Here is a 9,249-nt window from a genome sequence, read left to right on the forward strand (position 1 = left end):
GTTAACCTCTGGGCAAGCTTTATAATTATTACGAGTATTATAATTCGAGGACACTTATACCAAAATAATAAAACAAAATCTTTGAAAATCAGACTTCGGAAAAAAAATAATCCGAGTCTTAGTAAGAACTCTCACTATTACAACAATAATAACTCAATTGGTTTCTTAAACTAAATTGTTAAATAAACGTTCCTTTCGTTCCTTTACTTGTTATAGTCATAAATAATTATAATTAACATTTTGATTATTTGTTCTGTAAATTGAGTGCTTAAGCTTCGAAGCAATCAGCAAGGACATGGCATGCTTTTGGTTTAGGGCGCGACTTAAGCGATGATGATGATGATGATGATGAGATGTTTCCGTTGGCTGACATTTAACGCACATTTAAATAATTTCGTTTTAAATTGTTGACAATTAAGCGTAATTGCCAAGACGAATCAAGTGCCAGTGGCAGTTGGGAGAGCGAGTGCGAGGACTCACTAAGGCTGGCACACCACGTGCCATGTCGCAGTTAATTTGTTGGCAATAAGTTGGAACACGAGGCCTAATTACAACAACACGCACAACATGACTGCAAAATTTTCATTAAAATGAGCAGAGCCAGCCTGGTGGGCCTGTCCCCAGGCCTTCCTGCCCATCCCAAGGTCTGGGTGTAGAACAATTGCTACAAAAGCCGCGCATTGCGTAGACAGCGGGCAACAGTTGCAATCCACAGACGGATGAGTACCAAACATGGCGCAGGCAGAGATTGAACCACGCTTGGCAGTGGGACGCGCTGCCTGGTGGCTGCCCAGGCCCAACCTCACGTTGGCACCTGCTACACTCATGGTGGAGGATGCGCCACTGCAAAAATTGTCATTTGCCAGCGCATTAAAGGATTTGCTGCGGAACCTGTCATTTCATTGTTATGGCAAATTAGTCGAGCACGGCAGTCGAATTCAGGAGCGGTAAGTGCGGACGCAGTTCTTTTAATTAGCACCAGCAATGCACTAGCCGCTTTGCCGTCCGCAGATTTTTCTGGTTGATTTTCCATATAACAGCGCTTAGTGTGCTAATTGCGTTTCTTTGGAGCGTCTACAGACACGAAACGGATGCTTTAGTGACCAGCATATACAATCCCCTGTACCCAGTGGCCCGCGTGCGCTTTCCTGTCATATCCGTGTGTAGTATGAATCGCATATCCCAGCAAGCGATTTGGAGCTACGCGCAGGAGCTGTGAGTGAGGCATACACGAGTATTTGACTCTATAATTTTCAATGCTCCTTTGTAGCAGCAGCAAGGACGTGGAGCATCGCAATGTTAGTTACTTTTATGACGAGCTACATGCATTCAACATGTATTATGATGCCTACGCTTCGGGCGATTATCGTCGCATCCTGCGTTTTCAGGTTCTGCTAGATTTGTACGATACGCAGCCGGATGATCTGTTCTTTAATACGAAGCGACGCATGCGGAGCTTAACGCCCAAGTGCAGCGATATTTTCGTATCCTGCCGCTTGGCAGGACAAAGCTTTGATTGCCTGCAAAAAGTTGCGATTACCTTAACTAGTTATGGCTATTGTTGCACCATGGATTTAACAGAGAGGTAAGCTGTAGTACTTTAAATATACTTTACTTTAAATACGTTGAGCGCATACTCACAAGAGATTTGTATGATAGGGCAATACAGCTATATTATTATGAATGGTTACGTCAAATTTTCTTTTGGAACCCCAACTGAGTAATTTAAGTAATTTCAATTAATTTTTTCAACTTTTATTTTTAACAAACACGCGAATTTGATTTGTATTAACAGAAGCACTTTTACTGAAGCCGGTTCAAATCTCTAGTTTACAGATAGAAAAAAATAAATAATAAAAAAAATCAACAATAATAAAATTTTAAAAATATTGCTTGGACGCTATAGTTTAATTGTATTAATTTTTTGGTAAGATTATTTTGAGCTTGTTAAAGTGAACTTTTCTTAAATTAAAAATAATGCCAGGGTTGCATTCATTTATAATTTTCCACAAGATCTAAAAACAAGATTAATTGTTGTCCGTTAACCTAATAAGATTCTTATTGGGAAATACAAATGCGGAAAGTTTCACTCTGTAGGTTCTCTTAGACATGAATTAGATTGAATTTATCTTGAGAGTGTTTACTTCAAATTATTCCATCTTGAAAATTTAGTCACTACATTCGATTGCATCCGACTTTATCTTCACTCTTTTTTAGTCACGTTGAGCAGCGCAGTCATAAGCAGCGTTACTTTGGCGCCGATATGGGTCTGATGTTAACACTCCGCAGTAATCGCAGTGATCATTTCAAGAAATTAATGCAGTCTTACGATTTTGTGGTAAGAGCAATTGTCTGAAGCTTAAGCTGCTAAACCTTTTGTTGTTGACGTAGATTTATATAAAGGAACAAGGCAACTATCCGCAATCCCAATCGGGTGGAGTGACAGCGCGCTATGTGCAGGCTGGACAAAACACAAATTTGCCCGTGCGCGCCAAGATCTTTGAGACCGTAGAGGAGGCACGACAAATGAGTCCCAAAGCGGTGCGTGTGCAGCAGCTGTTAATAGCCAATCAATTAATTTTAATTTACTTGCAGAGGAATTGTCTCTTCAAGAACGAAATGCCGCACGTTTTTGGCAACAACTACTCCTTCAGCAATTGCATTTCCGCCTGTCGGGCGCGCAGCATTTACAGTTTGTGCGAGTGCCTGCCCTTCAATCTGCCGTCGAAGTTTGTGGGCGGCTCTGCGGGACGTGTCTTTTGCAGCTTGCGTCATATGGAGTGCCTCAAGCGCTACACGTGTAAGTTTGCTGACGTACCTACGTACGTACAGCTGGCCCACCAGTCGTATACTTACTCACGTTACTTGCAGTCAAATGGCTGAATGTCATTACCAGTCGTGCCGCCGTCGTGGGCCTGGAGCATGAAATGGAGGATGCGCTCTACTGTCCCGACTGCATGGCTTCCTGCTCAGAGACACGCTACAGGGTGCGTGGTGCCATGACGCTGGCACTGAATGGCTTATATAAGCCAGCAAGGTAAGGCCAACAGTCAGCCAACCCAAATAGAGATCTCTACTATTAAACATTGCAGCAGCATTGACAACAATAGCTACGACACTGCTGAACTGGCTGTGGTGCGCGTCTACTTTGCCCAAACGCATATACCCTACTATCGGCAGATTATTAAAAACGCCTGGTACGAGCATTTCAGTGAGTAAGCCCCCAGCCTCAGCCCCAACCCCTAGCGAATTACAATATTACATATGCATATACTTGCAACATGTACAGGTAGAATTGGCAACATCTGTGGCATCATAGCGGGCTTCTCATTGATTGGAATCTGCGAGCTGTTATTTTTCCTAGCCAAACAATTATGGCACATATGCAAAAAGGAGCTGAGGGAGGCGCAGCAGGAACTTGCGCGTGCCCAGACTAATGGCCCAGCAAAGGCAACACACCAGCATCAGCAGCAGCAGCATCAGCCCATGGAGCTGCTCATACTGCCGTAATTGAGCGTAAGGCCGCGTCAATTTTAAAGCTCACTGACTTTTATACAGTCTGCTTACGTAGTAGTTATCGTAAATGTGTGTGCGTACACACTTGAGTAGTCGAGTTGACCTGCGTAACAAATGTTAATTATAGCGCATTGAGCAGCTGCCAGCAGCTGCAAGCAGCTGATTGTAGTAGGCCCGAGAAGCGGCGCACTCAAGTGCACTTAGTTTGCATTGTCACATAAAAATAAACATCAGCCCGAGACAGAGGGCAGAGCACTAATAAAAACTAGAGTGTGGGGCACAAATTGTGTGAGTTGGTTGGCACTCGACATAAGCGCTCCAGACGGTGACATTAGCGCCAACAGTCGCCTTGGACAGTTGCCCACTGTTGGTCAGTTTGTGACAACAGCAGTTGGCTAGCAGTGGAAGCAGTTAAGGACACACACTCACCAAAGGATACTCGTTCCTGCCTCAATTTTTGTTGTCGCTGTTGTTGCTTGGCAGTCGGCCCAGCCAACACTTACAATCAAAATAAATTTTTATTTGCTGCACGGATTGACAAAAAAGAAAATGCTTAGGCAAATTTCGATGTAGTTCAGCAATTTAGCAAATAGCAAAACACGTTTTCTACAAATTCAATTATATTCCGAGCTACTGGTACTTTTAATTGGAGTTTCATAAATAGTTATGTAGTCAAATCATACTTTTATTAATATCTATAATTCGAGGCTTCCGCTGAAATAACTTCTATTCATGCTTCAAAGTTGCTTTTGTATCTTTATGCTGTATATTCCGTTTGGGCGGGGTGGGGAAAAGAAATTGAAATTCATGGCAATTCTATCTCCAACCAGCGCATTTTAACTTAATGAAATTTTGTGTGAGTTTTAACTTTGCAATTGATTTGCACATTCAGTCAGGGGAGAAATGCTAGAGCATAAAGCGGATAGACTCGTATGTATCTATGTATATATACCTATGCGAGTAAGTATGTAAATTCTTTGCGCACACTGGCTGCAAAATTGAAATGATTTCCGTTGAATTTGCATGCGAGTGTTTGTATGTAAAACTGCCTAAAAATTGCAAAACAAAAATAAGCACAACAAACACAAACACAAAGAACAACATGGCAAAAAATTTAAATGAACGCACTCGAGGCGAGTGAGTGCCCAATAGCATTTGTACCATACTAGATACCAATTGTTGAAACAAAGCGAGCTAAAAGTAAACAGTCGAAAGCAAAAGAATACAAAAAGTAAGAAACTTTTGACTGGCTTTTCCGAATACGTGTAGACAGTTTCTTCTATCCCAGAGCCAACGTGGCGTATTATCGCACAATACAATATGCAGATGCAGATACAAATACAGATACAGATACATACACATATATTGGATTATGCCCAACGATGCAGGTGCTCGGGTAGTGCGTCTCGCTTTCAATTGGATGCTGGATGTGGCAGATGTGGCAACGTTTTTATTATGAGATGCTTGGCCAAACCGATATTGTTGCATAGATATCGCGCATAGGGCTTCTCTGTGTACTAAAATCAATAATATTTTCTATGGTTTTTACGCTGTGGTTGTTTAATTGCATTTTCCGCTGCTACAAGTGTCTGTTCGTCGGCTTAAATTGAATTAGAGTATGCCCCAAGTGCTGCTAGAGCCTTTGCACAAATAAAGTTTGTTATGATAATCAATATTAAAGCTGCTCCTAAGTGCCTGCAACTCCTACTCGTTCTCTCTGTGGCGCATAAATAAAGCTTTAGACCCGTTTTTGTGGTCTTATGGGGTTAAGCGCTCTACTTAGGCCAATGAGCAGCCAGGGCCGCATGCTAAGCAGGATTTCAATGCCTGTGTGTCCAACCCCCACTGCAAGTAGCAGCAGCAGCAGCAGCAACATTTAAAGCGCTCAGCGCCCAGTTTTCTTTTGTTTTGTCTTCTCGCTTGTGTGTGTCTGTTTTTGGTTCCTTTTTTTTTCTTTTTTTTTTTTTGGCATGTGCTGTTGGTGTGAAAACGGCGACAACATTGCTTCGTTTTTTGTTAAGTTGCTGCTGGCTTAAGCTTTCAATTTGGCTGCTGCTGCTGCGCTGCTGTAGGAGGTGCTGAATTATTTAAAGCATACGGTACTTATGTGTGTTCACGCTAAATGCGTGTAACAGAAAGAGACAGCGCATAGTGTAGAGCATACCTAAAATAACGGTGTTAAGCATTCACTTTTTGTGTTTATACTTTTTTGTCTGACTTACGTCTGCATAAAAACTCTGCCAAATTACAAAAACTTGACAAACAGACAACAACACCAACAAAAACAAAAATAATGTAAGAACGCGTACTTGCATTTTTCACACATTTTCTTTTGTCTTCGCTAAGAATTTTCGCTGGAACGACTGTGACGAATTGGGGCACAATAATGTAGAAATTTAAGCCTTACATTTACATTCACACTTACAGTTTAGCTTGAAGTACATAGAAAATACTTTTCATTGTAAAACATTTCAAGTTACACTCGAGTGAAGTTAATATGCTGTCATCTAATACCTTTTCAACACATTGATCGCTCCATGCTTGATTGCATTTCTAAGCATGGCTGATGCGCAGCTTATTGCAGGCTCCTCGCCACTGGAGAGATTTGTATGTAAATCTACTCAAGCACAAATTTTCTTGGCAGGCACCCACATCTAGTCACAGTCAAATAAAGCATAATTCGTTTCTAACTGAGAAAACCATTTGAAATGTGTAGCTGTCAAAAAAATATATTTGAAATGTTTGTGTGTGTGTGTTGTGCTGCTCGGCTTTGACAGGGCGTGGCACACGCCCACTAGTAGTCGCCCAATTGCGTCTAGACTCATAGGCATCAGTCAACACCTCAGCAAAAGTTTGATTGACAGCCCCACCGACAGCATGAAAAATAAATCTGTCATTTGCATGTTGAGTTTTTCTCAATTTTTTTTTTTTTTAATCTCTCTAGATTTCTGTTCTTGTTATTATTAATGCCAAAGTCAATTTGTCAAAAACAGACCACACCCAAAAAAACATGCAGACCAAGCCTTTGCAATTGCAACTGCATTTATTCTACTGCAACTGCAGTTAATATCTTCATTTGTTTACTGCTGTATATGCGTATTTAATATAAAATAAATGCCGACCCAAAGTAAACGACTATAATAATTTCACAACGCCAGACAAGAGCAGACAGTGAATTGTGTTAATATTTGTTAATGGTTTTTTCCGATGTTTTATTCTTGTACACTTGTAATCAGCAAACGTTTTTTTAATGGGCTTAAGCACTAAATTTGAAATACAAGCGTTGGAATTGTGTCAGATGAGGCATGGGCTAGTCTTAGCAAGAATTTGCATTGGCTGGTGCAGTGACTCATTCAAGAACACCAAAGTCAAAGACAGTTAAAACGCATCAGGAACAAAATAAAAATGTACATGGCTTTTTAGCTGACTCTTTATAAGTAGATCAACTGTCTCATCTAATAAGCAGTTGTCTAGTGGATTAGCCACACGCCCATTCATTTTTTCTTGTCTGCTAAAGATTTAATCGCATTTAATTCCATTTATATTAAAAATTCGCCAACAATTCCCAGAACTGATAAGCCCATCTCTTCCCCTGAATAAAGCCCAGTACCTTAGTGTTAATCTCAATCACAACTTGAAAATCGAATGCTCGTGTTTTTTTTTTAAATGCTCTCAGTCTGTGTTTAGCATTCAAACTACACGGTTATCGCTTGATTCTTATGGAAACATAATTTAAATTTGGGTTGTTCAACTTTTAAGCAATAATATGAAACTCCTGCTGATCCTACTGCTACTGCAGTGCACACTCCAGAGCTTTGCTCAAGGTAAGATGCTGCTCTTATTAGGAATGAGCGCTCCGACGAGGTCAGTATTGAGTCAGAGGTGCTAAACAAACTAAGAAACACAGCAACAAGAACAAGAACGCTACATGTTATCAGCAGTGAACTCGACCCTAACGAAAATAATGTATTATGCCAGTTGGGGGTTTTTATGTTTATAGAAGACGGTGATTGCGTTTAATTAAGCTTATTACATCTTACAGAGATCTTCGGATACTGCTCCACGCCTTCCAACCAGGCAGGCAGTTGCATTTATTTAACAGAGTGCCACTACCTGTATAATATTGTACAGCAGAGGGAAATCTTAGCTAGCGATCGAGCGTTTCTTAAAAACAGTCAATGCGGCTATCGCAAAGACAAGGTGCTGGTGAGTATCATGGACTTATTTAGCATTTACGTCTGGTAATGAATATATGCTTGCAGATTTGTTGTGCAGATAATCAAAGAAAGGTATCACAACCCCAGCCCCAACTCCAACCACAACCACAACCTCGTCGTCAACCCTCTACTCCCACCGGAGGACCAAACTTGCTGCCGCAAGCACCTAACTGCGGAAACTTTGAAGACTTTAATGATCGTATTATGGGAGGACTGAATACAGGCAGAAAAGAGTTTCCATGGCTAGTTCTTTTAGAATACACCAAGCGTAAGTCACATTATGGCTTAAGACACTGAATTAATACACATTGACATTTTTGTTATTGCAGCCGGAAATGTTATTGGGCACCATTGTGGTGGCTCCTTGATCAACAATCGCTATGTATTGACGGCTGCGCATTGTGTGTCTAGTAGTCCAAGGTATTGGCGGTTAACAGGAGTGCGCCTAGGAGAGTGGGATACTACATCCAATCCGGACTGCACGACGGACCGGGACGGTAAAAGGAATTGTAATGACCCTTATGTGTATATAAACGTCGCTGAGGTTATTCCATACTCGCAGTTTTCTGCGAATTCGCCTGATATTCTACACGATATCGCCCTGTTGCGTCTAGAAAGCCCAGTTACTTTTTCTGACTATATCGCACCAGTTTGCCTACCTACAAAGCTAGAGCACAAAGAAAATATTTTCCTTGGACGCACAATGACTGTATCCGGCTGGGGAAGTACTAAATTCAATACTACCTCGAATATCAAACAAAAAGCAGATGTTCTATCGGTTCCATTGGCGGATTGCAGCAAACGCTATTCAACTCTTCGACATACTGTTACTGATTCGCAGATCTGTGCTGGCGGAGTAGAGGGTGTTGATTCATGCCGTGGCGATTCTGGTGGGCCCTTGGGTAAGCTTTAAATGTTATATACACGTAAGATATTCTTTTTGAATAATCATATTTTATTTCAAGTTGTGGAGGAGTTTCAGGATGGCATGGCCAATTATTATCTAGCTGGAGTTGTTTCTTATGGACCTACACCTTGTGGTATTGCTGGTTGGCCGGCCATTTATACACGCGTTGCAGCATACATTGATTGGATTGAAAGCACTATTAGGCCATAAAAACACCTGTATAACTAGCGGAAATATATATTTCGCAGCGCCAGGGCCGGTTCTTGATATATGTTACCAAAATTGATTAGTTCATTTTTATATTACCACTAAGATGTAACAACGAATCTAACTTATATATATATATATATATATATATATATATTATATATATTGACAACGATACTCTTTTGAATCGATAAGTTGCTAATAATTTATTTACATGTGTTAGTAAACTATAATATTATATTTATCGTAGTTTAATGTGTGTTAATTAAATCATTGTTCTCTCAATTTGTTGTATAATCGCTAGAATTTAATGTGTATAATTATATATTATATTTATATATTTGTATTCTGTCATCTGTGTGGTGTGGGTTTAAACGGTAGCTGGTAATTTATTTACATGTG

General features: G+C 40.6%; 2 protein-coding genes across 2 annotated transcripts; both read left to right on the top strand.

Annotated features, from left to right (window-relative positions):
• The first annotated feature begins 732 nt into the window (after positions 1-732).
• Positions 733-3,510, top strand: LOC108601607 (sodium channel protein Nach). Its single transcript, XM_033293901.1, has 9 exons — positions 733-947; positions 1,012-1,215; positions 1,271-1,585; positions 2,218-2,335; positions 2,392-2,541; positions 2,596-2,800; positions 2,872-3,008; positions 3,043-3,211; positions 3,290-3,510. The coding sequence occupies exons 1-9, from the start codon at positions 733-735 to the stop codon at positions 3,508-3,510; spliced, it is 1,734 nt and encodes a 577-aa protein (XP_033149792.1).
• Positions 3,511-7,207: 3,697 nt separating this feature from the next.
• Positions 7,208-8,915, top strand: LOC108602327 (melanization protease 1). The gene is made up of 5 exons (XM_017990414.1): positions 7,208-7,340; positions 7,559-7,722; positions 7,779-8,001; positions 8,063-8,635; positions 8,699-8,915. The coding sequence occupies exons 1-5, from the start codon at positions 7,283-7,285 to the stop codon at positions 8,848-8,850; spliced, it is 1,170 nt and encodes a 389-aa protein (XP_017845903.1). The 5' UTR covers positions 7,208-7,282; the 3' UTR covers positions 8,851-8,915.
• The last annotated feature ends 334 nt before the right edge of the window (positions 8,916-9,249 follow it).

This window comes from Drosophila busckii, chromosome 3R, assembly GCF_011750605.1.
Source record: "Drosophila busckii strain San Diego stock center, stock number 13000-0081.31 chromosome 3R, ASM1175060v1, whole genome shotgun sequence".
In the NCBI taxonomy this organism is placed as follows: domain Eukaryota; kingdom Metazoa; phylum Arthropoda; class Insecta; order Diptera; family Drosophilidae; genus Drosophila; species Drosophila busckii.

Coding starts and splice junctions, on each gene's coding strand:
- LOC108601607 (XM_033293901.1), top strand. CDS start 733: ATGGCGCAGGCAGAGATTGAACCACGCTTGGCAGTGGGACGCGCTGCC. Junction 2,336..2,391: donor TAATGCAGTCTTACGATTTT/GTGGTAAGAGCA, acceptor TTGTTGACGTAG/ATTTATATAAAGGAACAAGG. Junction 2,801..2,871: donor GTGCCTCAAGCGCTACACGT/GTAAGTTTGCTG, acceptor CGTTACTTGCAG/TCAAATGGCTGAATGTCATT.
- LOC108602327 (XM_017990414.1), top strand. CDS start 7,283: ATGAAACTCCTGCTGATCCTACTGCTACTGCAGTGCACACTCCAGAGC. Junction 7,341..7,558: donor ACTCCAGAGCTTTGCTCAAG/GTAAGATGCTGC, acceptor TACATCTTACAG/AGATCTTCGGATACTGCTCC. Junction 7,723..7,778: donor ATCGCAAAGACAAGGTGCTG/GTGAGTATCATG, acceptor ATATGCTTGCAG/ATTTGTTGTGCAGATAATCA.